General features: G+C 38.6%; 2 protein-coding genes and 1 non-coding gene across 3 annotated transcripts in view; 2 read left to right on the top strand and 1 right to left on the bottom strand.

Annotated features, from left to right (window-relative positions):
• Positions 1 to 27646, top strand: part of LOC126008810 (protein CutA homolog) — a 484819-nt gene that overhangs the window by 140280 nt on the left and 316893 nt on the right. The gene's annotated exons all lie outside the window — the stretch shown is intronic.
• LOC126008811 (complement C5-like) overlaps positions 1 to 27646 on the bottom strand; it is a 109772-nt gene that overhangs the window by 19883 nt on the left and 62243 nt on the right. The window contains exons 23-32 of the mRNA XM_049773085.1: positions 25916 to 26005; positions 23341 to 23556; positions 22801 to 22876; positions 13100 to 13259; positions 10727 to 10822; positions 9213 to 9384; positions 8067 to 8272; positions 6883 to 7035; positions 2509 to 2571; positions 913 to 994 (exon numbers count right to left, since the gene is read on the bottom strand). Of these exons, the coding sequence (XP_049629042.1) occupies positions 913 to 994; positions 2509 to 2571; positions 6883 to 7035; positions 8067 to 8272; positions 9213 to 9384; positions 10727 to 10822; positions 13100 to 13259; positions 22801 to 22876; positions 23341 to 23556; positions 25916 to 26005 (1314 nt within the window). The remainder of the gene's footprint in view (positions 1 to 912; positions 995 to 2508; positions 2572 to 6882; positions 7036 to 8066; positions 8273 to 9212; positions 9385 to 10726; positions 10823 to 13099; positions 13260 to 22800; positions 22877 to 23340; positions 23557 to 25915; positions 26006 to 27646) is intronic.
• LOC126009991 (small nucleolar RNA SNORA22) lies at positions 17832 to 17961 on the top strand. The gene has a single exon (XR_007496137.1). It is a non-coding gene; the product is annotated as a small nucleolar RNA SNORA22 (small nucleolar RNA).

The raw sequence follows: 27646 nt of genomic DNA, 5'->3' as shown, positions 1-27646 counted from the left end.
CGGGAGGAAGAAAATGGAGGGGCATGGGTGGAGGGAAGGTTGCAGTGGTGAAGGGGGGGGTGTTCTTTTTTTCATAAATAAAACCCAACTACAAACATGTTTGTAATCATGGTGCTTAAATAAAGATATTATTTAAAACAATAAATGTAGATTCACAGACCTTCACCATCTCAGGAAATCTTAACCTTTAGATGATGGTTCTAATGATAACACATAAGTTTCTAAATGATAAACTTTGAATGAGCTAATAATTTAAGGAAGGAGTTTGGGAGAAAGGGCAGATGCTTGAGTCAACTGAAAAATGGAAAGTTTCCTCTAGGTACAGGTCTTTGAGTTACCAACAGAAGCTCCCTGGGAGGAGAGAGACACTTTGCATCCTAAGCTCAAGGTTTCCTGATGAACTGAATGGCAAGAATCAACCAGCTAGGAGAGGGTTAGGGAAGGTCATAGACAATAAACAAAGAAGCACCATGAAAATGTACTTGAAAACTAAGCTGGAAACTAAAGGGACATGTGCACTGGCCAAACCCTTGGAGTCCAGAAAGGCTGAGTCCAGAAGAAAAATATTAGGTTCCTGGAACAATGGTAGACCCAAAAGGAACAGAAATTCCACAGACATTTTAATGGTTTTACAGCCAGCTACGTTAAAAACAAGCAGCTAGTCACAACAGTTTTTTGATGACAAGTTTATAGACTTCAATGAATTATTCATTATTTATTGTCCCACTTCCAACTATTATTAAAGTTATCATGAGTATAAGAAGGGGCAGTAACATATACTCAGATGTCAGCCTGCCAAAAATTTAATAAAGTTTTTTTTCTGAGAAAACACATATTTTTCCCTAAAAGGGAAGCTCCCTCAGATATAATCCTGGCTTAGCCAAAATGATAGTGGATGTCCTGTTGATTTACCTTCCATGTCCTGGATTTCAATTTTCAGATGAAAGCTGCAAATTTCCTCTGAAGTACTGATTTTGTGAGCCACGGTTCTTACCTATGTTGGGCCAAAAATTCAAGAAGACACTACTTAAAATAGGACAATGCAAAGGGGATGATACTGCTGCAGTATTGCACCTATGAAAGGGGTGCCTAAGTACTATTACTATAACTCTGGGTAAATTATATTCTTGAAAGATCCATTTTTTCCCCCCAGAAGCTGAACTTTCTACTAAGTTTACATGTGGTTCAGAGTTGAGAAGCTCAAAGTGAGCAAAAATCAACCTCTATGGATCTAGTGGCAGAATTTCATCTAAATCTCTTGCAGTCAAAACTGAATAGCTTTCCCCAACCTCTCTATTCTGCTTGTACATTCTCTGTTTGGGAGAAAGCTCTCTAGTAATGCTTGAAGGCCGGGGGAACTCTTCTTATATTGGAACAGGTATATATCTGGATGCCTGGGATATACTTGGAGGTTCTGGGAAACCATTAGAGCATTCCTGATGATGTTAGGGTGGCATACCATGCCGGGGATCATATTCGGGACCTTGTATACACAAGGATGTTTGAGCTACTTTCCTGGACCTTCAGTTTAAACTGTCTAACTTTACATACTGTACTGTAGAATCCATGAATGTGGCTTTCTCCTAAACCATTTGAGCAAAGTGTTAAAGCAACAAATTATTGGTGTATGTATGTATGTAGGTATGCCTGCATGTATGTATGTATGTACGTGTATGGGAGAGATGCTGCCAGATTTAGATATATTGAGAGCACTAGAAGTGGCAGAAAATGGACGATTTATCCCAGGTTCCATGTGACTTTAGAAATAATCTTTGGGGGCCGGGTAGGTGGCGCTGGAGGTAAGGTGTCTGCCTTGCAAGCGCTAGCCAAGGAAGGACCGCGGTTCGATCCCCCGGCGTCCCATATGGTACCCCCAAGCCAGGGGCGATTTCTGAGCACATAGCCAGGAGTAACCCCTGAGCGTCAAACGGGTGTGGCCCAAAAACCAAAAAAAAAAAAAAAAAAAAAAAGAAATAATCTTTGGAGGAGTAAATGTATCAGACATGGACATAATAAAAATCAATAGAATGGTAGCTTATGCTCAGAATACATAGTTTGTTTTGTTTATCTGGCAGTTGTAAGTTATTCCAAGATGTTTTCTGCACAGGCTATGCCTAAAGTACAAGGCACATTAGTCCACATATATGTATTCATTTAAAATGCTGCTAGATAAATGAGATGTGGCTATTATTAAACATACAAGCCACGGGAAAATAGAAAATAAATGTATATTTATAGGAATAACATAAGACTTATATACCTAACTATACATAGTTATATATGTCTATGTATATATTATTTCCATAACATACACATTCGCAAAAGAAATTGTGAGGGAAGCTAAGATTGGAAAGAATGGCATAAAAGAATCTTTCTGAATTTATAGTTACCTAACCCAGATTTCTGTAACTTAGTAGCAAAATCTTTAACTTAATTTTATAGTAAGCCTCATAGTACATGCAGACACATAACTCCCAATTATTTTTATTACTCCTAAGAACTACTTACATGCACTGTGGCCAAGCCAGAGCTAAATCCTGTACTGACGACAAGATCATCATTGAGAGGCACCTGGAAGGGGGAGAGAGAAAAAATAACTTAGCTTAAAAAACTCCACTTAAGAGGCTGGAGAGATAGCATGGAGGTAAGGCATTTGCCTTTCATGCAGAAGGTCATTGGTTCGAATCCCAGCATCCCATATGGTCCCCCAAGCCTGCCAGGAGCGATTTCTGAGCATAGAGCCAGGAGTAACCCCTGAGCACTGCTGGGTGTGACCCAAAACCCCCAAAACAAACAAACAAACAAACAAACAAACAAACTCCATTTAAGGAGTTGGAGTGATGATAGATTGGGCAGAATACTTGCCTTGCATGTGCTAAACCCAGGTTGAATCCGGGGTGCCCTACATGGTCCTGAGCCTGACTAGGAGGGATTCCTAATACTGGTGATGGGATTTGTGTTAGGAAATTGTACAGCTGAAACTTAACTATGAATAAGTTTGTAAATCACCAAATCTCAAACAAACAAACAAACGTAATGCATTTAATATCAAAGTTTTGATATTTGAAGTTTTGTAAATCACCAAATCTCAAACAAACAAACAGAATGCATTTAATATTGAAGTTTTGGGGGCTCATATCTGCCAGCCTCCTCTCTCACCACTTTTGGAAGATTAAATTGACAAAGAAAGCATCTTCTACTATTTACATAGTAGACAATGAAAACTAACCCACCAGAGATCCCTTGTGGTCACATTTTACAATTACAGATATTTAAGATTAAGTTGGTTCATCATTGTCCTTTGTCATCTGAATAAATTTCTTTCAGTGACTAGTTTGGGATTCAGCACCCTAAGTGCTAAAGCAGGATATTCTCAGTAGCACTCAAGAAAAGACAACCTCGACATAGCTCGAAGGTGGGTGCCATCTGTTTTTGCTTGGCTTACTTTACTCCTAACACTCTTCTCCAAGCTATTATTTCCTCCTCTTTCCACCAGTTTCTATTGATGAAAATCTGCCTGCCAAATCCTTAGGTACAGCTTTTTTGCTCTTCCCTCTGCCAGTTGGGAAATGAAGATACTAAGGAGTTGTTCTTCCTTCCAGAAAAATGATCAGACAAATATTTCTTAATTTTTGGAGAAAGTTTGGGGGAAAATCCTATTGAGCAAGGGACCGGAAGTGTGAGTTCTGAGCTTAGTCCAAGGCTGCAGGCTGTTTTTCTCTTTACTCAGCTCATTAATTCAAAAGGAAATTACTTCCTCCAAATTTTATTAATAAAGGTAAGTAAATTAGTCAACTCTCATTTTCTACCTGATGGAAAGAAGCTGCAGCTGCATTTTCTGGCAAGTAAATGCATTAGCTACTGCTTGAGCAGAGGCTCATGAAAATCAATTTGGAAAATTTTGGACACTGGGCCTGCCTCTTCCGGCCACCCTTGTCCTCTCCCACCCCCATGGCTCATTCTTCCCCTAAGTTACTATAATTAAGCATAGATATGTTGAAGACAGGGAATCCTGTACAAATGAGCAGGACCTGACAGGGCTCAGGGCTCACTCTTGATTGTGCATTCAGGGATCATTCCTGACAGGCTCCAAGTATCAAATGGGGTTCTGAGGATTGAACTTGGGTGTGCTGTGTGCAAGGCCAATGCCCTATACATGGTACTACTGCTTTGATCCCCCCACTCCTCACTTATGTAGTACATTAAAAAGGGTGCTGGGCTTTCCAGAAGATTGACTTTGACAACAAAAGAAAGACCTTGGGGTAGGACAGCAAACATTTTCTGAGCCTGTAGTCAGTCTTAAGATAGTATCCTTCATAGGTGGAAACACCCTGTATCTCTTAGGCCAAGGAAATTTCTTTTCTAATTTCCCCAAAGTTTACTGTGCCTATGCAAAAATCAACCAACCAACCAAACAAAAAAAACTTGCCACATCTGCCCCTCCCCTTGTTTATGTTTCTTCTTTGTTTTTGTTTACATGGAACACTTGAATTTGAATTTTTTTCTCTGCCTCATATTCCTATAACTTTCTACAAATAGAGAAAAGAAAGAAAAATAAGAAAAAAGAAAGAGGGGCCGGGCGGTGGCGCTGGAGGTAAGGTGCCTGCCTTGCCTGCGCTAGCCTAGGACGGACCGCGGTTCGATCCCCCGGTGTCCCATATGGTCCCCTAAGAAGCCAGGAGCAACTTCTGAGCGCATAGCCAGGAGTAACCCCTGAGCGTCACAGGGTGTGGCCCAAAAACCAAAAAAAAAAAAAAAAAAAAAAAAAAAAAAAAAAAAAAAAGAAAGAAAAAAATAAGTGGATGGGACTCAGAGGGGTCAACTGGTCTCAGGAACATTGAGTAAAAAAAAAAGTCAGATCTAAATACCCAAGCCAAAGTCAATGACAACAGAATCAAGAGACCCAAACTTCAACAAGCTAAACACAAAAGGGACCTGTTCCACTGGTAGTCCTGAGGGCTAGAGGTGGAGGTATGGGATTCATGCTGGGAACTATGGTGGAGGGAGGTCAGCTCTGGTGGTGGGAAGGGCTGTAACTCACTGTCACTATGTGCCTGCAATACAACTGGGAAAGACTTGGAATTCACAATGGTCTCAATAAAATAAAATAAAAAAGGTGCTGGGCTATGAGAGCCGAAGTGAAGGTATAGCTGGTAGGGTGTTTGTCTTGCATGCGGCCAATTTGGGTTCAATCTCAAGTACCCTATCTGGTTCCCCAAACTTTCCTAGGTGACTGAGTGGGAGAGACGCTGCAGCAATTTTTAAACTAGGATTTTGAGTTTCCAAGATCTGGAAATCAGGGTATAATTTTTATATTTCAATTTTAGGCTATACCTGGTGTTATTCAGGATTTATTCCTGCCTCTGCACTCAGAGATCACTCCTGATAGGGTCAGGGGAAGATATGGGGTAGTGAGTACTGAACCTGGATTAGCTGGATACAAAGCAAGTGCCTTATCCACTGTACTATATCTCTGACTCATTATTTAGATTTTGCATTTTTCTTTCAAAAAATTAACAAAATTTTTAATTAAATTACCATGAGATACATAATTATAAAGCTGTTCATGACTGAACTTCAGTTCTACAATGTTCTACCACTCATCCCTTCACCAGAACTCATTTCCCACCAGTTTATACAATGTTCCCAGTTTTCTTTTCATACCCTTTCTCACTCTCCCAGACTCTATGGCAAATATTTTTTCTTCTTCTCTCTCTTCTATTATTTCCTTATAGACACTGTGATTTACAATATTAACCCCATTAGCATCCAATTCTTTTCCAGAGTGGTCATTTCCAACTATCATTGTCACAGTGATCCCTTCTCTGCCCTAACTGCACTCTCCAACTCTTCCTGGCAAGTCCTTCTGGTCTTGTCTTTATTGTCTGGGTGTACAATATTTTTTATATCCCACAAATGATTGAAATAATTCTATGTCTGTCTCTCTCCCTTCTGACTCATACTCTCACCCAATATAATACTCTCCATATCCATTCATGTAATTCATTTGGATTTTTAAGTGTTGGAGCATTTATATTGTCTATATCTCTATCTCTATGTTATCTCTATCTATATACATATGTTTTCCAATATTGCCAGCTTGAAACTTTTGTATTTTTCCTCATGTCTATTTGCATTGCACAAACAGATTTGTGGAGAATATGGGCAGTATGGACTCCTGCCAGTTACTAGTCTATTTAAATATATTTTCAGATGGTATAAAATGGGTGAATTAGAAATAGATGTTTCAGCAGTTGTCTCCTCACATCCAGTTACTGATTGAGAACCTCATCATCCTCAACAGGTCATTTTCTTTGGGAAATTTTCATGGGTGGTCAAGAGTTTCACTTTAAGAAAATAGAAAGAGACAAGGGACAAGTGATTGAGGGGGACCAAACTGCTAATTCCAGTTAAATGACATTCTGAATATGTCACCCAGGCCAGATGGAAGCATCACAACTACCCTAACTTTTCCCTGACTCTCTCCCTGCACCCTTGTGCACGCTGTTCCCTATGTCTGGAATTTTCTTCACCTAATAAGTTAGTGAAATTTCTTCCAGATTTAATCAACTTCTGTGACTACCTTTGACAAATTCCTCTCTCCTTTCAGTCGGAGTTAAGGGGGCCCAAGTAATATCCTTCCATCTTCCCATGAAACTCATTTTCTGTTTAAATGACTGCCTTTCCCTCTATCCATAAGTTCTAAAACTCTTACTTTTGAACCCCAGTATCCAGATCCAAATAGATGTTCTGCTTAAAACCGGCAAGGTGCTCAACTATGTACTTATGATACATTTGAAAACAACAAACAAACAAACAGGGTCAAACAGATATTACAAAGGTCTCATTAGATTTAAAAATATAAAAAAGGTTTTCAATCACCTCTATTGGCCTCCCAAGGAAATTCTTCTTTGTCATCTTATAAGAGTGGATGTCACCTTTGTTCTTGTAGTAGACTTTGATATCCATATTTAAGTCCAGTTGTTTAGCCAGGAGTGAATATTCTGTCAGGCCCTCAATTGCATTGATTGTATCCTATCAGCAATCAGCAAGGCAGAGAAATAGGCTTAGCTCATTTTATACAGATGCTGCTCACAAATATCCCTTCTCATGACACTTTAGGTGACTGGAGGGTTCAGTCCCAAGTAGAAATGAAAGAAAGCCCTGCTCCCCAATGCCTCTCTTCGACAAGAACATTACTGTTAGCAAGGATGCGGAGGAATCCACATAGATTCGAGGCTCCCTATAGAACAAGAGTATGTCAAAAATGCCCTTTGCACGTCTATGTTTATTGCTGTGCTATTTACAATAGCAAGAATCTGGAAACAATCCAGATGCTCGACAACAGATGAATGGCTAAAGAAATTATGGTACATCTACACAATGGAATATTATGCAGCCATCAGGAAAAATGAAGTCATGAAATTTTCCTATACATGGATGAACATGAAAACTATTATGCTGAGTGAAATGAGTCAGAGAGAGAGAGATAGACACAGATTAGTCTCACTCATCTGTGGGACTTATGATAAATAAAAGACAGTATTGTAATAATACCCAGAGACAATAGAGATGAGAGCTGGAAGGATGGGCTCACAATATGAAGCTTACCACATAGATTGGTGAGTGCAGTTAGAGAAATAACTACACCAATAACTATCATGATGACAATGGCAGTGAGTGAGAGCGGTAGAATGCCTGCTGAATACAGGCAGAGGGTGGGGGAGGAGGGAGTTGGGAGCATTGGTGGTGGCAAGATTGCACTGGTAAAGAGGGGTGTTCTTTTTATGACTGAAACCCAGCTACAAACATGTTTGTAATCATGGTGCTTAAATAAAGATATTATTGAAAACAAACAAACAAACAAGAATGTGTGCTCTTGGTGGAGCACCTTCAACCCCTTGTCTGAGGATCTTTTTTCATGTCTTTGTAAAATTTCTCCCAGTAAGGCATTAAGGTTCTCTCTCTTGGTGGACAAAAGCACGCAGGCCAATGAGTGTGCAATGGTAGGCAGTAAGTACAAGAACGTGTTCAAGTGTCAGAATAATCAAGAACCATTTATTTACCTGGGTGGAATAAAAGCCGCCTCCGTACCTCTGCTCTTCCGATAGCCACTTGATGATCGGGCTAACATAATTCATCTCTTTTAACCGTAGGCTGGTGAGTAAAGCATACGCAGTGGTTTCTACCATCTGGGCTGTGCCACTGGTAGGGGCAGAGCTGTCCTGCCCACGACCATCCCTCCAAAACCGGTAAATGGGGGTCGGACTACCTGGACATCAAACAAATCAGTTCCATGAATAGTATTATAAATATGAACTTTGGGCTTGAGAGAGAGACGTAGGAGCAAAAATACGGTGCTTGCCATGCCAGCTGCTGATCCCCATTTGATCCCTGGCATAGCAGATGGCCAACTGAGTTCTGCTCTGGGTCACACCTGAGCACAGAGTCAGGAGCAGCCACTGAGCATGGCTGCATGTGCTTATTTTCTCTTTCCTAACAAAATATAAACCAAACATAATCATTGCAGCAGGCTTTGAGAAGTTTCTTCTGGCTTCTAGAAGTTTCTTAGGCTTTATTAAGTATTGAATTGTAATTTCTATCTATCTTTCTTTTTTTTTTGTGTGTGTGTGTGACACTCCCAGCTCTGCTCAGGACTTCATCCTGACTCGGCTATGCTTTTATGCTGTATTATCTCTTCTACTCAATATTCTTGGTCTTTAAGACAAATAGTATAACTTAATAGTCAACTGATATATAATAAGATGGGTCACATAATCCATTGTTGGGAATCTTCTACCAATTTCTCTACTTTTGCAGTAGCCATCCTATCCAAAATTGTCATAATTTTATCATATATTTTCCTGTTTCATTTTTCTTATCAGGCCTCACGATCTATTCACTGTAGGCAATGTTCTTATTTATTAGTTTGACTCATTCTTTTACCAGAATATGTTGGCTTCAGACCTGAATTATGTGTATATATTTATATCTAGGAGGTACTGAATAAATATTTATTGAACTAAGAAATGAATAGATAGGCACCAAGTGAAGGAATAAATGCACAAATGAAATCCATTGGTACATTGTGTTGTGATGGTTTGTTCCTACAGCCGGGACTGTATCTTAATCAACTGTGCAGGTTACCAGAATTAGCAAGTGCTGTATGGTTAGTAGGTGTTCATCAACTAAACTTATGGAACGAGTCCTACCTTTTACCAAAGCCTTCTTCTTCAGGGCTGAAACAATGGAACGAAATTGTGGGTGGGTTTTGTCCCCCAGAGAAAGAGCATATGCAGCAATGGCCAGGGTAAAGGTGCTCTGAGCCGAGAGGGCATTGGAGAGCAGGAAGTTATCAGCTTCCGTTAGAGCTGTGTTGATTTTCTGGAGACAAGAGCAGAAGATACTTGAATTTCTTTCTAGAATACCCACCTATTCATTTATAGGAATTCCTTCAGGTCACACCATACTGGGATGGTACAAAATAAATAAAGGGACAAAAAGAAAAAAACCTTTGAGGAAAGGTTGATATCTTGCTGAAGCAAATCTTTCCAGGAAGAAATGGTGGAATCTCAATAGGGAAAATTTGGTCATCCAAGTTAAGTCGTGGTCTCTGAATTTTCCTCCCCCAAAATCCTTTAGAGGACTTTTCTCTTTAGTTTCATCTTCCTTCATCAGCCCTTGCCTCCCAAGAAAAGGAAGCACCTATCATAGAAACAGCTTTCATCATTTCCTCCTCTGAAAAACTGAGATAACTCATATTTTCAAAGGAAGCTCAAATAAATCAGAAGGGGTGTGTGTGTCAATTTTCCAAGTGCTTTTTTGATTCTAAGTATTCTTGGGATAACAGTCATTATTCTGTCCAGAGACCATTGGAATATTTATTTTGGACAAATGTTATAGGAGGAGTCATGGTACAATACTGCTCATATCTTGTCTCATTTCCATCTTTTCTGGCTCCATTAGTGTCTCACTCTTGTACCAAGAGGGGCCAAGCAATTGTCTGGACCCTTGGGAACTTGTATTTCTTGATGAGAGTTGTGGAATATAAACAGTTCTTGAAACAGGCTAAAATATTATTATTTTTTTGGAGGGTGAATCATACAAATCTCTTTAGGATTGTTAATTTCTGTTTTTTTTGTATTGAAATACAAGAGTAATTTACTCCTGATATAAAAGAAGAAAGAATATTCAACCTCTGGAGCTCTGAGGAATCACATCAGGGAACTGTCTTTTCCCAGAGCATAGTATTTAATCTGTTCCCCAGGTGAATGGCCTAAGTTGACTTACTTCAGTGAATCTTTTCCATCCCACCCCTCCCTACTCAGCTTCCATGCAAATGCAAAAGCTCAACCTCAAAGAGCAAACATGCTCTGTGCCACCTCAGTAGTTTCAGGATATAGGGCCATCAAGTTAGGGTTAGGGTTATCCCCTTATAATAGAAGCCAGTTCAAGTCCTAGCTGCATAATTCAGTAGTTTTTCCTACCAGACGATGAACTGATATCTTTCTTACAGGTCTACATTTTCTTATGTCATTGAATAGGTCAGATTAGTAGATTTAACTTCAACCCTAGATCTGAAATGATTTGGTTCTGGAGTTACAATTATTTTTTTTAAGGTGGTAACCTTATCTACCATCCCTTTATGTAATATATATTACAGAGATAAATGATACTGTAGAAAGAGAAAAAGAGAAAATTCTTGAGAAAGAAGATTCTTGCTTACCATCAGGGGGCAAATATCAAAAGCTTTTCTAATTCCAATCACAACAAAGGCTGTAAGATATAAGGATTTCTCCCGGGCTTCTACAGGCAAGGTACTCTAAAATAATAAGCGATGTTTAAAAAAGAGAGTGAGATGGTTTTCTTTTAGTGAACAGGATGGATCTGAACTGCATTTTGAGCCTCATCTTCTCTTCACCTTTCCTCCCATGCTTAATTTAAACTGTTTCCCATGACATAAGTACTGGCTCTTTATTATCTGAAATTTATTATTATAATTTAGAATTATATTTCTAATACTCATGCTATAAATATGATTTATTATGATTATATATTATATTTATATAATACAGTAACATAATTTACATTTATATTTATTATAAATAATAAGAATATATTATAACATTATTATAAGTATATTAAATTATAAAATATGTTTTATAATATATTATAAATATATTGTAAAATAAATTGATTTATATATAAATAAATTATTATTGAACATCTCTCTCCTAATGTCCCAAGTTCCACTTTATGCCTTTCCACCAGATTTAAGGATACTTTCTTTTTCAACAACCTGTTAAAATGCCACCTGCTCTAGAAAGGTGCTGATTGGCTTGTGTTCTCTCATGTTTATCTTCTCTGAGGCAATGAAATTCTTTTTTTTTTTTTTTTTGTTGTGGTTTTTGGGTCACACCTGGCAGTGCTCAGGGGTTATTCCTGGCTCCAGGCTCAGAAATTGCTCCTGGCAGGCACAGGGGACCATATGGGACGCCGGGATTCAAACCGATGACCTCCTGCATGAAAGGCAAACACCTTACCTCCATGCTATCTCTCCGGCCCCTGAAATTCTAATAATGCTCCATGAAGGGTGCTCTCTTTACCTCTTCAGATTTGTCATGCCACTACTGTGCCAGTGATTTGAATGAGTCACCGTCTCCACTTCAAAAGGCCAGGCATCTCTTTTTTCTATCTGGTATTCTTCCTTGTGTCCCTCCTAGTTTCCAGGAGTCTGGTCATCTAATATTTTGAATTCTACCAAATTAGTTTGGTAGAATTCAATAAAGAATTCTCTGTTTTTAACACATAACACACAGTTGAAATGATTTATTTCATCTCTGATTTCTCTGTTATGTTGTAAGTTCTCTGATCTCAGTGAGAAACACTTTTGTTTCCTGCTCCAACTCCACTGTGTACCACTTTGTAAACATTCACTAAATGTTGATTGGCTGAACTAATGAACACACATATCTTACAGTTGCTAGTATTCATACTCTATCTTCCCATCAGTGAGTGCACTCCTTAGTGACTGGTCTCTCTTTTCCTCTCATCCTCCTTCAATGCAGCCATCTATGCCCTTGTATATTTGAGGGGAATGGTTGTTAAATGCATGTAGATAAATAGATGGAAAACTTTATCTTAAGGGAAAATTGTTAGATTATTTTATTCCTCAAAAAGCACCTAGATGATGTACTATATCTATAATCTGTAATAATAGTCTATAATATAACATATGTTATAGTTTTATAGTTATATATAACTACAATCTACTGTAAATACCTAGAGGATCTTATGAGAACAATGTAAGATAGATACCCACATTTGCCTGATACAAAGTGGATTGGATTGGAATGGGAAATCCCCACTCCAAAGCTATTAGGTCTGTGGGAAATTTTATAAGCAGTCGAAAAATTTGCAGTGACATTTTAGAAAGATGGTATAACTGCTTTGTGATTCAAGAATATAAATAGATTCTAGTCTCATACAGTTTCTTTTACTTTTAGAATAAAGTGATCGTAATATCCTATTCCTAACAGAGTCTAGTATAAATAGGGTACTTCCACCTTTCACAAAAACACTTTGAAGTTTTGACTTGTAAGAGGGTTATGATTTTCAGATATATTCCATACCACAGACACCTGGACAAGTTGGCACATTACATATATCCTAAGGATCTCCAGCACTCACTTTTCTGAAATACTAATGCCTGATTTACAAGGTTATCATCACTTCATCTGACTTATACAGACTTGTTTGAAGAGTAATGCAAGAGCATTCAAATTCTTTTCCAGATTAAAAAAGAAATTTCCTGGGGGCCGGTGAGGTGGCGCTAGAGGTAAGGTGTTTGCCTTGCAAGTGCTAGCCAACGAAGGACCGCGACTGAGGTTCGATCCCCCGGTGTTCCATATGGTCCCCCCCAAGCCAGGGCAATTTCTGAGCACTTAGCCAGGAGTACTCCTGAGCATCATATGGGTGTGGCCCAAAAAAACAAAAAAAAATTATTGTAGGAATAAATGTCTTTTCTCGAAAATGGGATTAGAAAGAACTCAAATTTGGAAATAAAATCATTGCAAAGCTGTCCATTCAGCTCTCTTACCTGTAATTTTATTGGTTGATATTGTGACTTCTCCTGGAAAGCTCCATTTCCTAGCTGGCATTTTTCAACCAACCACAATATAGAATTGCAAATTGAATTTTGATCCTGGTTGATGTAGTTATTTATTTGTCCAAGTACCCTTAAAACAAAGGCTGTCAACCTTTAAAACCAAATACATTAATATTCAGGCATTGCATCTCCTTCAGATGAAAACTTACAGGTTTCTTTATTCCCCATGCCACATGGTCTCCTGAGAAAATCCCAGACCCCCGAACACAGAGCAAGGGGTAGTCCCTGAGCACCCTCAATGTGTCACCCAAACAAAACAAAAGAATGTTAGGTGACTAAAGATGGTGCCATTGGTTATGTAGCTGTAGTGGAGATAAAGAATATGGCTGTGATCCCATTTGTTATTTGATTACATGTGAAAAATGAGAAGAACAGCATCACTCTGGGGGGAGTGAGGGACCCTACCCAGCAATGCCCATGCACTCAGGAACCAGTTTTAGCAGTGCTCGGGTTTGAGGAGACTATATGGGATGCCAGAAATTTAATCTGGGTTGGGTGATTGCAAGAAATGAAATAGAAATGTGTGAGCCAAGCCAAGAGCATATCTGGGAGTGAGAGTAAACAAGAAGGACTGATGACCAACAGCTCTTGTCCAACATCACTGTATTACCTCAACATCAGTCAAGCACAAGCCAGCCATAAAAGGGATCTCTCCCTTTAAGTAAGATCCTAACTATGATCTATAACCCCCCATCCCCAGGGAAGATGGGGTGGAGAGATGTTGGCAGTTAGAAGAGAGAGTTGAAGCAGCGATTGGATTGAACTGTTTTTACTCCTGGCTAAGGTTTTTCTTCTTGATTTGGAGACCTTTATCTATCTTTGGATGCAACTTTTTGGACTATTAATCCCCTTTACATTATATTCTTAATCCTTTTACTGGGCCCTCAATCTGACCTTACCCTGGTCCCAATCCCATCTCTCTCTTCCTCTTTCTCTCTCTTCTGGTCTAGAGTTTTGTCCTAAGTCCCTGGTCTTCTCTAATCAAAAGTATTGAGATATTTTGCCAATCTTGCCCACACAACACCAGCAACTTGGTCCCATCTCTGGTAGCTCAGCTATGACAAACAGTGGCAGTAGTGGCTGTTGATAGAGTTTAAATTAAAAAGGTACCATTTTAAATTGAACTGATGTAAGTGGGTCCGACCAAGAATGTACCCAGGAGGACAAAACAAACAGACGGTTGACTAACAGCAGCAGGAGTTGTTATGGGCTGTAGGTGGAGTTTGGACTGAAAAAGCACCATTTTAAATTGAACTGAGGTGTGAGTGTCCAGCCAAGAGCATGGAAACTCTGCTTTGCTCTGTGGCCATGCATTTCTTCTAGTCAAAAAGCCCCACCAGATGGGGGCAGAGCAATAGCACAGAGGTAAGGATTTTACTTTGCATGTGGCCAACACAGGACTAACCCTGGTTCTAATCCTGGCATCCCATATGTTCCCCTGAGCCTGCCTGAAGTGATTTCTGAGTGAAGACACTGTGGGTGTGACCAAAAAACAAACAAACAAACAAAAGCTCCACCAGAACACATAAAAAACAGAACCACACTACAAAGGCCACAATGGGAAAATGATGCAGAACCCCTCCAGACCTCACCACTGAAGATGTTAGCTTTGAAGGTCCAACCAACATCAACCATCTACAAAACCGCTCAGATCAGGACTTTAGAGAAGAAATGTTAAGGCTGTTCAAAGAATTCGAAGAAAACGTGGAATGAATAGCCCATAAGGCTCAAGAGTATATGAGAGCAGAAATGAGAAAACTTGAAACAGAAATATTAGGGCTAAAAAAAGCTGAAATGAAAACCTTACTGGAAAGCCTCACCAGCAGAATAACAGCTGTTGAAGACAGAATAAGTGAGCTGGAAGATGAGCAGCATAATGTTGGGGACTGTGACTTGTTTGAGGCCATTTTGCTGTTCTTTCTGCCATAATCCAGCCTTTCACCTAAAGGCTACATGCAGTCTTGCTGTAAGTTCTTGGGCCAAAGAGAAAGGAATGTGCAGCTGCAAGAGATAATTAATCTTGTAGCCCGGAGGAGAGCAACACGGCCCGGTACCATTCCCAGAAATGAGGTCTTACTCCCTCAACTATATTCCGGAGTGAACTAGGCTGTTATCAATAAGTGTATGCTACATTGTCTGTTCAAGATCACTGAGGCAAGCACATCTTGCACCACCTCCTGATAGTCAAGCAATTAGGAATGCAGCTAGAAGGACACTAGAAATTTCCATGGAAACAGCACGTTCATCATAACTTGAAGGTCATCCAGCCCCTAGCCCACTGCCCACTTCCTTATTTAGAGAATGCTTTACTTTCTTTGTTCCTTGAAACCTGAAATATATCCTTGCCTTGTATGGGCCTTCGCGCCAAAAGTATGACTGACATCACCTTTGTACTGCCCCCTTCTCCTTCACTATATAAGAAGGAGCTGTAGCCCAATAAAGGTGCCTTTGAGCAGTGAGATATTGCCTTAGGTCTTTATTATTAACCTCTCTCAGATTTTTTACAGGTGTGGTTGCTCTTCTACTCAGCAAAATAGGAGTGCGGTTGTCTGAGAAGCCTTCCCAGCTAATTCCTGCTGGCCGGGTCCCCCCTGGGGGGGCTTCAGGACCCCGCATTTTGGCGCCCAACGCTGGGCTCGAAGACCACCGCCACACCCCGAACAACTATGGGTCGGCGAGTCCGGAGCTGTTTCATAAATCGCAGGAATACCCCATCCGGGTAAGCGTTGAAACGAGTTAGCCTTAATCAAAAATTTAAACTGCAGTTTTTTCAGTCGTTCTGATCACCGCCCCTGATTGGCTCTTGGGGCTTCGCCCGTTGGCTTCACTTCCATGGGTGTTTCGTTGAGTACTGAACTTAAATTCATTAAATATATACAGTCTGAGTTGAAAGCCAGACATATAGAGGTTACCAAAAAAGATATTTGTAATTTTTTAATGTTTGTTCATGATGTTTACCAGAAATCTAGTGTTCCCGGGCTCCCTCTCGCTCTGACTCTGTCTCTCAGTTTCCTTCCTCTTCTGACCCTTCATCTTTACTTCTGCCACTGCACCCTCTGTGCAAAATCCTAAACAGCCCTTCACTTCCCTAGTCTCAGCTCCGTCCCAGTTCCACCAAAACCTTTACTCCCCTCACCACCCTCCCCTCCTTAGCCAGCAATTGCAACAATACAAAGCCTTTAATTAGAAAAGCCTCAAAGAGCCGTTTCAAGCCGTAACCTCCTATGGCCCCCAAGCCCCTTACACGCTCTCCTGCTTAGAATCTAATAGCTGAACTCTTTGTCTCTTGGGAAGTTAACTTTTTTTTCCGCTGCAAAGCCCTTGCAGATAGGCAGGAATCCTGATCTCTAAGCTCTTATAGCTGGCCTCGCCTCTTTTCATACCTTAAAGGTACAGCACACACTTTCCAGGTCCCAGCTTGCCAACATGGCTCTTGCTGCCCTCTATGCCTGGAAGTCGCTCCCCAGAGCCAGCATTCCAGCAGCTCCCCCACACGCGGCAACAAACTGTTGCTGCTTTCTTCCCCCCCCCCCCCCTTTCTGACTTGAGTTCCCAACTCACCACAATTACATCCATGGTGTCTCACCTCTCTAACAAACTTGATAATGCTCTTAGCTAAAAAACCAGTGCTACTACCTTTCCTGTCTTTCTCCCTAATGGAAAAAGTTTCCCCCCCCCCCTAAATCTATAGTTGTCTGTCCTCTGCCCACTGCATTCTACGGCCAGGCCCCCCCTCTTGAGAATTCAAAGGAACAAACTAATAAAAGTGAGGCTGAGTGCCATAAAACAGAAACTGCTGCAGTGCCTACAAAAAATTCTAAGGGCACAGTAAGCAGGATAATTACAAAGTATCATCTGCTAAGCCATAAAACCTTGCGATATCTACACTTTGCTGTTAAAACTTCTGAGCCTAATGTACCCTTTACTTTGCTCAAACCAATCCTCAGCCTCCTTCAGCCTCTTTCCTGCCAGCCTTGGGAAACAGCCAGCTCAGGCCCTGCCACTCCCACTTTAAGCCTTCCAATTCACCTTGAAATACCCAATCTTTGTTATTCAAAATAAATCTGAAAAGTAGCATCTCTTGCATATTCTCAAATCAATTAATAAAACCATGATCCCCATGGTACTTTTGCAACCCAGACTCCCCTCTTCAGTTGCCATTCCCTCTAATTCCAATAAATTAGTAATTAATCTTAAAAGATTGCTTTTTTTTTCCTCTATATCATTACACCCTGCGGACTGTAAATAATTTGCCTCTAGCCTTCCTGCTGTTAACTGTGCTGGCCCCTCCCCGAGTTATCAGTGAAAGACTCTGCTTCACCTTGTCAGCCCTACACTTCGTCAGATATGTGTTATTAGGTTTAGTGCATTAAGTGGTGTAAAGTAATTATTAAAACATTAAAAAGCAACATGAAGATAAGGGCAATAAACTTTTTTTTGCCTCTCAGAAAATTTTAGAGCAAGGTCATGATTCTGTCACTTTACAGATAACAAAATGTTGGTAAAAGAAAAACTTCTTTGTGTTTTAAAATCCAACCGAACACAAAAGTGTTAAATTTAAGTCTTATATTTCTATTAAAAGTTTTATTTTAATTTTTAAAGTATTTACAAAATTATGTGAAAAATAATGTGGTTAGCCTTTTTAAACAATATAGTTAATTTAATGCACAGTAAACACCTAGGTGTGCTTTATAGTACCCTTAGTTTTAACTTTGTGCTACAGCAATGGTTGTTCTTTATTTCTGCATTGAAAGAACTATTATTTTAAGTGCATTCAAAATATCAGCACATTATACAAATCTGTATATTTGTGTCGCAGTGAAAAAATAATATAAATGAAAAATATATTATATATAATTTTATAAGTAATATATAAAAGTAACTAAACTTTATAAGCAAATTAACTAGTATTAAATATAATTTTAGTCTTAAGTTCTAGGTGTGTAAATGCATCAGATGTCTTTAACTATATTTTATAATAATCTAAGCATTTAGTTAATTTAGTATATAATATTTTTTTTACAAATTATTCACTTAAAGTCTTCATAGTAAAAACAGTTGTTTGTTTTTTAAAATCAGTTTTTATACCTTTAATAATCATAGTTCATGCTATTGTGTTTAATCATAAAAATTTTAACACTTTATTGCAGCTGTCTTACTGTTCTACTGCAAAACCAATTTAAAGAAAACCTATTCATTTACAGCAAATCATTTCATACTTCCAAGTAGAGACTCCTTCTACAGTGCTCATTAACCATTTTACTTAATGTTTTAAACTTCAAATTAAAATTGTTTTAAAAATGTTTTGTGTTAAATCTAAACCTTAAAATTTATTTTCAGCAAAGTTCCACTCCATCTACATTAAGTACTTCTCAAAACTAAAAAAGTTTTTCTACAAAATTTTTTTTTCTTTTTCTCTTTTTCTTTTCTTTTCTTCTTCTCACAAACATGCTAACTAAATATTTAAAAGCGCTTGTCAATTTTTTATAATTAAGTCTTAAATCACTCCTTTTATCTGTTTATCTGTCTGTTGTGATGAATGAAAGTGGCCACAAGTGTAAAATGTTGTGTTTAGTGTTGTTTTGTTTTGTCTGTTTATTTGTTATCTCTACATTTTATAATAATACAATTTTTAAAGCCTTATCCATTTTTCAAATTTCAATTAATTTTTTCAACCTGGTTCAGTCTGGTCAGTTCACAGACTGGCATCTTGCAACTAAAAATCATGTGTTAAAAATTATGTATTAAGCTAGCTTTGTCCTTCTAAGAACATGGCGGAAGGTGTGGGAGATGGCAAACCCCAGATTTCTCAATGGCCATCGGGGATAACTTTTCCCTGGAGAATTTCTGGACTTTGCAGTCACCCGGCTTTCCTGTTATGTGTAAGTTCAGGCCTATAGAATATGTATTTATGGCTAAAAAATAGCATCCAGCTTTAACATAATAACTAAAAGTTTAGGAAAAATCCTTTATATTCAGTTTAAAAAATTTTTTAATTAGCAATTGTTAATTATAAAATTTCTTTTATGCCAAAGTCTAACAGAGGTCAAATAACATTCCCGTGGTATTCAAAAATAACTAGTGTAATGTAAATTGCTAATGTTTTCTGCCTGTAAACCCAAGCCAAAAAACTAAGTAAATTCTTAATTTTTATATGAAGTAACCATTTTGCCTCCTGCCAAGCTGTTTTCTTATAAACCTCCTGCTAGCCGCCATTCCTGCAAACCTGTTTCTAACTGACTCCACCTTTGACAATGCTGAATTGAGCACTCTGCCTAGCTGCCTTGATGCCCACCATTGCCACCAACAACCTCCATTGCAAACAAGTCACGGTCGTGGAACTTTGCTTACTCAAACCATATATGTGCCCCCCTGTTCAACAATCAGACATTTGCAATCAAACCATTATTGTTAACAACTCTTCCATCTTCATTGAAGCCCCCAACTCCACTTATTTTGTTTGCTCCACTAAATTTTCTCCCCATATTGTTACTGAAATGTTTCTTGCTTATCATGATTATTATGTTTTAGCTTTGTTAATGCCTAAAATAACCATCAAACCTGTTGGTCCGGTTTCCACCTTTATCCTCATCCTGCAAATGGTCAATGCCTCTACCCAAGCGCTCTCCAACACCAGCTATGAACACTGTTGAATCTGCAATTCACCAGTTTCGCCGTTTTATGAAAGCATCACAACGTTTGAACCTCCTATCTACACCACTGACTCTGAACTTCTTCTCTGGAAAATTCAGCCTCAGCGTCATTAACTCACTGTTGTGCAGGTTGTGAGCTACAAACTCTGCCTTCTAGCCCATCCTCCTCCTCTCAAGTTATTTTAAATCTTATAAATGCCTCTGCTCTAGCCCTCACAGACCCATATTATGAACGCTGTTAGCTTAGCTTCTCTCCTCAACCCCTACGATACTGTTAGTTCCCTTGCTAATATAGTTCTTCAAAATCGTCGTGCTCTATATTTTGCCCTTATGAAAGAGGGGGGAGTCTGTGTAGCCCTTAAGGAACAATGTTGTATTTTCAAAGACAAAACTGGATTAGTTAGGAATAGCGTTCAACACATTGGTGACGGTATAAAAGACTTCCAAAAACATTTCGATGAAGAACAAGGTTGGTAACAGGGTTGGTTTTTCTCTTCTCCTTGGATACATACATTACTGTCCACTATTTTGGGCCCTCTTATTAGCCTCATGCTGCTCCTTTCCTTTGACCCATGGGCTTTCCGCAAACTTACTGCCCTTGTTAAAAACCAGGTAGATGAGACGGCAAAAACCTCTGTTCAAGTTCACTACCAACAGTTAACCCAACGTGACTCCTGTGAAAACTTGGCTTTTGTCACCAAGCCGCCCTTCCAGCCACTAAGTTTTCAGGAGATAGAGCGCATAGCTAACAAACGGAGCTCGCTCCGGTACTTGTGCTCTCGGCTGTGGAGACACCTACGACGGGATTAGCAAGGTCCCAGTTAGGACACGGCCCTAAAAGGCTACAACGCATAATTCAAATCTCTGTGCACACCCACAGCGCCTGTAGCCATCTTTTAAATGCAGCTTTGGCCGTGTCCGACCTGGTCAAACCTTGTAGCCTAAGACACGGTTCTTCCACCCGCTTACGACTTTCCTTCTTTTATTAGAAGAGAAAGGGGGAGATGTTGGGGACTGTGACTTGTTTGAGGCCATTTTGCTGTTCTTTCTGCCATAATCCAGCCTTTCACCTAAAGGCTACATGCAGTCTTGCTGTAAGTTCTTGGGCCAAAGAGAAAGGAATGTGCAGCTGCAAGAGATAATTAATCTTGTAGCCCGGAGGAGAGCAACACGGCCCGGTACCATTCCCAGAAATGAGGTCTTACTCCCTCAACTATATTCCGGAGTGAACTAGGCTGTTATCAATAAGTGTATGCTACATTGTCTGTTCAAGATCACTGAGGCAAGCACATCTTGCACCACCTCCTGATAGTCAAGCAATTAGGAATGCAGCTAGAAGGACACTAGAAATTTCCATGGAAACAGCACGTTCATCATAACTTGAAGGTCATCCAGCCCCTAGCCCACTGCCCACTTCCTTATTTAGAGAATGCTTTACTTTCTTTGTTCCTTGAAACCTGAAATATATCCTTGCCTTGTATGGGCCTTCGCGCCAAAAGTATGACTGACATCACCTTTGTACTGCCCCCTTCTCCTTCACTATATAAGAAGGAGCTGTAGCCCAATAAAGGTGCCTTTGAGCAGTGAGATATTGCCTTAGGTCTTTATTATTAACCTCTCTCAGATTTTTTACAGGTGTGGTTGCTCTTCTACTCAGCAAAATAGGAGTGCGGTTGTCTGAGAAGCCTTCCCAGCTAATTCCTGCTGGCCGGGTCCCCCCTGGGGGGGCTTCAGGACCCCGCAGCATAACACCTCCACTCAGCGGAAGAAACCAAAAAAGAGTCATAAAATGAATGAAAAGAAGATATGGGATGCCAGGATTCGAACCAATGACCTTTTGCATGAAAGGCAAACACCTTACCTCCATGCTTTCTCTCCGGCCCCATAATTCTTAAATTTTATTTTAATTTTAGGTATTAAATTTATTTAATTTTTTCAGAAGATAAAATATTCATATAATCCCCAAATATTTGAGTATATATTGGTATATAATAAAGAGTTTCTCTTTTACCTTTGGCTTCCTCTAACCCAACACCTCCACTTCCAGTTATATATATACATATATGGTATACCTGTTCAGCTAAAATACAAGAATATTGTTTTCTTGTATTTCCATCCCAATGATACTCAAACATAGGACAATATTCACATAAATTCTGTAATCTTTTCTTTTATTTAATAACAACTTTAGGGATCCTTTATAATATATAAAGTTTCCTTCTTCTGTAGAAAATGGTTTTATTCATTAAAATATATAATATTTGGTAATGATACACCAAAACTATTCCAATCATTTCCCTACCTATGCTTAAGTGATCTCAATCTTTGTTTTGATATCCTTAACTATTAAAACGTACTATTCATTTATCTTTCATGTGAACATAATGTGTGTTATATGTCAATTTTAGCTCAACGATATAAAAGGACAGTTCCTAAATGTTGGTTGGTTTGTTTTGCCAATTCTGGCAGAGTTCAGGGCTTACTTCTGCTTTGGCACCAGAGCTTACTCCTGATGAGGTTTGGGAGGGAACCCAGGTTCAAAACCAGGCCTGCTTCAAGCAAGGCAAATGTCACACCGACTGTACAATCTCTCCAGACACTGCAGAATGATTTTGAATGGAGTGATTCAACATTTGCTTTTATGGATTTGTTGAGTACAGCTGCTTTGTTGAGTACAGACTGGAGGAGGACAGAAGCCAGAGAATAAGCAGATAATTATGAAAACAGAGGAGGATAGTGTAATGTTTTCAGGTTAGATACAATTAGAACCAGGGTAATGTGGACAGTTGGTTTAAATTCATGAAGCAGTCAAGTTCAAGATGTGTTTTCTGGCATAGCATATAAGAGAAAAATGTAAGCATGTAAGAGATTAGATATTTAAGTCTGAGCAACTGGGGAAATAGAGTCCCATGAAAATGTTATTCTTGGGTTTCTGAATGAACTAATATGTGAAGATGCAAGCCCAAACTTTCTACTTACCAAGTATTAGCACTTTCACCATTCCACATGCTGTAAGAATAGTCAGAATTTCTGTAAGACATGATGCTCACCATCCCTAGGAGAAACCAGAAAGAGAAAACAGTTGAATGCTTTGTTGACTTGCATTTCTAGTCAGAAATTTTCCAATTAGCCTATAGAGACGGTAAATTACTTTGGTGAAGGGAAACAAGCATGTTCTCTTGGTTAATACTGAAGTATGTAAATTGATGGATTTGGAAATTACATAGTAGACCATTCTGAGCTTATTGAAGAAGGAAGTGCTCTATAAGGATTTGGAATACAGGCATCTTGTCTCTCATTCCAGACATTATGCTAAATTAATCCAAAATGTTACTAATGTTACTGCAACTAGTGCTTATTTACATAGTAGAATTTACTTCACATTCGGGGGTGGGAGGTGGAAAAGGTTAAAATACCTTTTGAATAAAAATTTGAAAATTTCTTAGAACATAATGACCAGTTTGATTAATAAATGATTCATAAAAAAATCACAAGATTTTATATAATGAGAATTTTTACCTTCCTTTAATTTTCTGTTCAGTTCCTGTTTCTTTTTTGTTATTAAATTATGAGAAAAAATATCCCAGTTATGTCCTGCTTCCAGGTAATGGTAAACATAGAAAACTGGAATGACACTCATCAGCTCTGCCTCTGCGTTGCCCTTGGGGAGGTGGGTGAGGAGATCAATGCCTTGTTGGCTCAAAACTGCAGACATGATCTCACCAACCAGCAGTCCTGAAACACATGAATGGAGGTCAAATCGGCATGACCACCTCCATAGACGTCTGAGTCAATATATTTTGAACAGAAATAAGAACAGTCATCTGTATCCTTTTCCTTTATAGATAATTGAATCTTTCAACTTCTCAAGTGAGGAGGGAAAATCTTCCTGGTTAGACGGATTAAAAGGGTGTGGCCCCAAAACAAAGAAAAAACCAAAACAACAAACAAAAACAAAAAACAAAAACCCCCCATCAAGGTGGGCCAGAGAGATAGCACAGCGGCGTTTGCCTTGCAAGCAGCCGACCCAGGACCTATGGTTGTTGGTTCGAATCCCGGCATCCCATATGGTCCCCTGTGCCTGCCAGGAGCTATTTCTGAGCAGATAGCCAGGAATAACCCCTGAGCACTGCCAGCTGTGGCCCCCCCCAAATCAAGGTGGAGGGTTTCAGTAACATTGTACACCCAAAACATTAAATTAATACCATTGTAAATCATGATGCCTTCATAAAAGGAGGAATAAAAAAGACCCAACAGTAGGCTTAAAAATTTCATTGTTTATGGTAGTAAAATTGATAAGATTACAACTATTGAACAAGTCATATTTTTCTGTATGACCAACAAGGTCACATGAGATTTAAAAGATTAATTCAAGCCTCCAAAACTGACCTCTGCCATATCAGCATCATATCAGACCCATATCTACGTCTTTTAAATTGAGAGGCCATGTATGCTGTGTTGTTAGCATTAAATATTTATTCTTTAACTTGTACACTACTCATAGTTATCTCTATAGTCCTTGGGTGAAGATGGACAGGGAAGAAAAGAACAATTCTCATTCTTATCACTCAGAGAATCCTAGAGAGGCTAATTATAAAAGTTTACCCTCAGCACAACAGGAACACAAAAAACCCAAATGCATAAAAGCTATTGGACCAAGTTCAATACTATTGAAGATTCAACCAGCACCTACCAACACTGAAAATTATCAGAGAATAACTTTAGTAACATAATGTTGAAGATGGTGAATGAGCTCAAAGAACTGATGGCTTGAGTAGTCAGTAAAGTAAAAGAAGTATGGGAGCTAAAATTAGAAAACAAAATCAGAAGTGAAAGACATGAAAAGTATGCCAGGGGTTATAAAAACTCAATAGAAGTTCTCAGTAGCAGAATAACAGAAGTTGAGGAAAAGATCAAGGAGTGCCAAGATGAGGTGCAGAAAACCTTTAGAAAATAAAATGATGGGTGGCCGGCGAGGTGGCGCTAGAGGTAAGGTGTCTGCCTTGCAAGCGCTAGCCAAGGAAGGATCCCCCGGTGTCCCATATAGTCCCCCCAAGCCAGGGACAATTCTAAGCGTGTAGCCAGGAGTAACCCATGAGCATGAAACGGGTGTGGCCAAAAAAAAAAAAACCAAAAAAACAAAAAAACAAAAAAAAGAAAAGAAAATGATGGAAAGAAAAGTCTGAAAAAAAAATAGCATACCAGAGAACTATGGAATGAATTAAAAAGGAACAATACTAGAATCATTGGAGTTCTTGAAGAACAAGAAAGCAAGCCTGAAAAAGAACCACTAATTAAAGATAAAAACATTAAGGAAACACCTGATCAAAGATTTCACACTGTCAAGTTTTTTTTATAGAAAGTAGAGATTTGGGACATTGGTGATGGGAATGTTGCACTGGTGAAGAAGAGTGTTCTTTACATGACTGAAACCCAACTACAATTATGTTTGTAACCAAGGTGTTTAAATTAAGATATTAATTTAAAAAGTTATCACTTGTGAAAATATATGGAGGGATTTGTTAACTCCTCTAAAATTGACTTGAGCAGAGCTGGTTTTGAATGACATTTACAGGTCAAATAAGCTCTTCTGGTATAGAATTGACCATTAATGCAATAGAAAGTTCTTGATGACTTGCAGAAGCCAGGCATCTATTTTAGAGAGTCTTTTGAGTCAATGATAGATCTATTCTTCCATAATTAGAGGAAAAAAATCTCCGCTTAATTTAGGTGACTGGTATAAGGTAGTTGGAAAAGTGATCAGGGAGTTGTCATTTGTTTACTTTGTTTTGTTTTTGTTTTTGTGATGCTCAGGGGTTACTCTTGGCTTTACATTCAAGAATTACTTCTAGTGGTGCATGGTTGACCATATAGGGTTCCTAGAACAAGACTGACCAAGTGCAAGGTAGGTGCCTTATCCACTCTACTATCACTCTGGCCCCAAAATCAAGTATTTGAAGATGGGACTATCAGTAGGGCACTCTCAGTGGTAAACTTATATATGACCCTGGGCAGAGAAGAAATAGAACAAAGTTTTACTTTTGTTGGAAGAAAAAAGTGATCAATGAAGTAAAAATTACATTTAAGATTTTACCTTTTACACTCACAATCCTTTTCACTTTTGTTTTGGGGACCAAATCTAATGGTACCTTATATGGGAATTCCTTTTGTCTGCTAGGAAAACCTGCAATTAAAAAAAAGGATGGTTAAATTTACATAGATTTTCTTCTGGTAAATGGTTTACAGTTATTTATAATACATTTACTTCCTAGAAAAATTTTCAAAGATAAAACTTTTTTATAAGTGTACTATTCTTAAAAAAGTTAAAAATAATACTTTATTTATTTATATAATTTATTTATTTAAGCACTATGATTACAAATATGTTTGTAAATTGCACACCCTCCTTTGCCAGTGAAACTTTTAATACTTTTATTCAAACCCCAGAGTTATAGTGTCTGTTTAAATAAAGCACTAAATTAGAATGTAAGCTTTCTGGTCCTGGTTATTACAATAATAAAAATAGGTAGGAAACTTTATAAATCTCATTCACCAGCAAAAAAGGATCATGTTGTCTTCCCAAAGAAATAAAATTGCTTTCAGAACTGAAATCTAAAAATAACTAACGTGTAATTCTTCAGTGAAGGATATGTGATGATTACTTTCATTGGGAAGCAAGCCTTGAAATTTTTCCACCTTCTTCTCTTAGACACATTTTCCCCCCTCTGGAAAAATAAATTTAACTAATTGGCATTAGAATATGTTTCTATGATAATCATAGTTGTATCCCATAAAAAATCATCATACTTGTCATGTACTAATAGAATACTAAGCACTGTGCTAAATTCTTTTGATGTCCTCCCAACAGCTTTGGAACTGGGTGTATTTTTTTTTTTAACAAATGAGTAAACAAAAGCTTCAGAAGCAAATTGCTCAGACACATAGCTAGTACACAAGAATGTGTGTTCTGACTCGGTAAGTTTTTCCGAAGAGTTCAGAGAAGTTCTAGATAGCCTCAACCAATCCTAGCCAGCAAATACAACTCTGAGGGTAGGAGCTACAAGAGATATTGTAGAGTTCCGGGTCCTACATTATCTCTGACACCTGGGAGATAGGATAACACTTTTTTCTTTTCTAAAAAGAAGAATCAGTAAAATGGCGGCACTCCCCAAGCATTATACAGACTTCATACAATTCCTCTGAGGATACCCACGACTTTCTTCAAAGAAGTGGATCAAACATTTCTGAAATTCATTTGGAACAATAAACACCCACTAATAACTAAAGAAACCCTTAGGAAAGAGAAGATGGGAAGCATTACTTTCCCCAACTTTAAATTGTACTACAAAGCAATAGTCATGAAAACAGCATAGTATTGGAATAAAGACAGACCATCAGATCAATTGAATAGACTTGAGAGTATTCAAAGAATGCTCCCTAGATATACAATTACTTGATTTTGATAAAGGGGCAGGAAATGCAAAATGGAGCAAGAGAAGACTCTTCAATAAGTAGTATTGGGACAAATGGTCAGCCACATACAAAAATGTGAACTTGGACCTCCATCTAACACCATGCACAAAGGTCAAATCCATATGGATTAAAGACCTGCATATCAGATCTAAAACCATAAGGTATATAGAACACGTAGGTAAAACACATTTTGTGACATTGAGACTAAAGGCATCTTCAAAGAAGAAACACCACTGTTCAAACAAGTGGAAGCAGAGATAAACAAATGGGACTATATTAAACTGGGAAGCTTCTGCACCTCAAAAGAAATAGTGCCTAGGATACAAAGGCCATCCACAGAATGGAAGAAACT

The sequence above is a fragment of the Suncus etruscus genome, chromosome 5 (assembly GCF_024139225.1).
Source record: "Suncus etruscus isolate mSunEtr1 chromosome 5, mSunEtr1.pri.cur, whole genome shotgun sequence".
NCBI lineage: Eukaryota > Metazoa > Chordata > Mammalia > Eulipotyphla > Soricidae > Suncus > Suncus etruscus.
The sequence above is the reverse complement of the archived record's forward strand: the minus strand, read 5'-3'. Positions and strand labels throughout refer to the sequence as shown.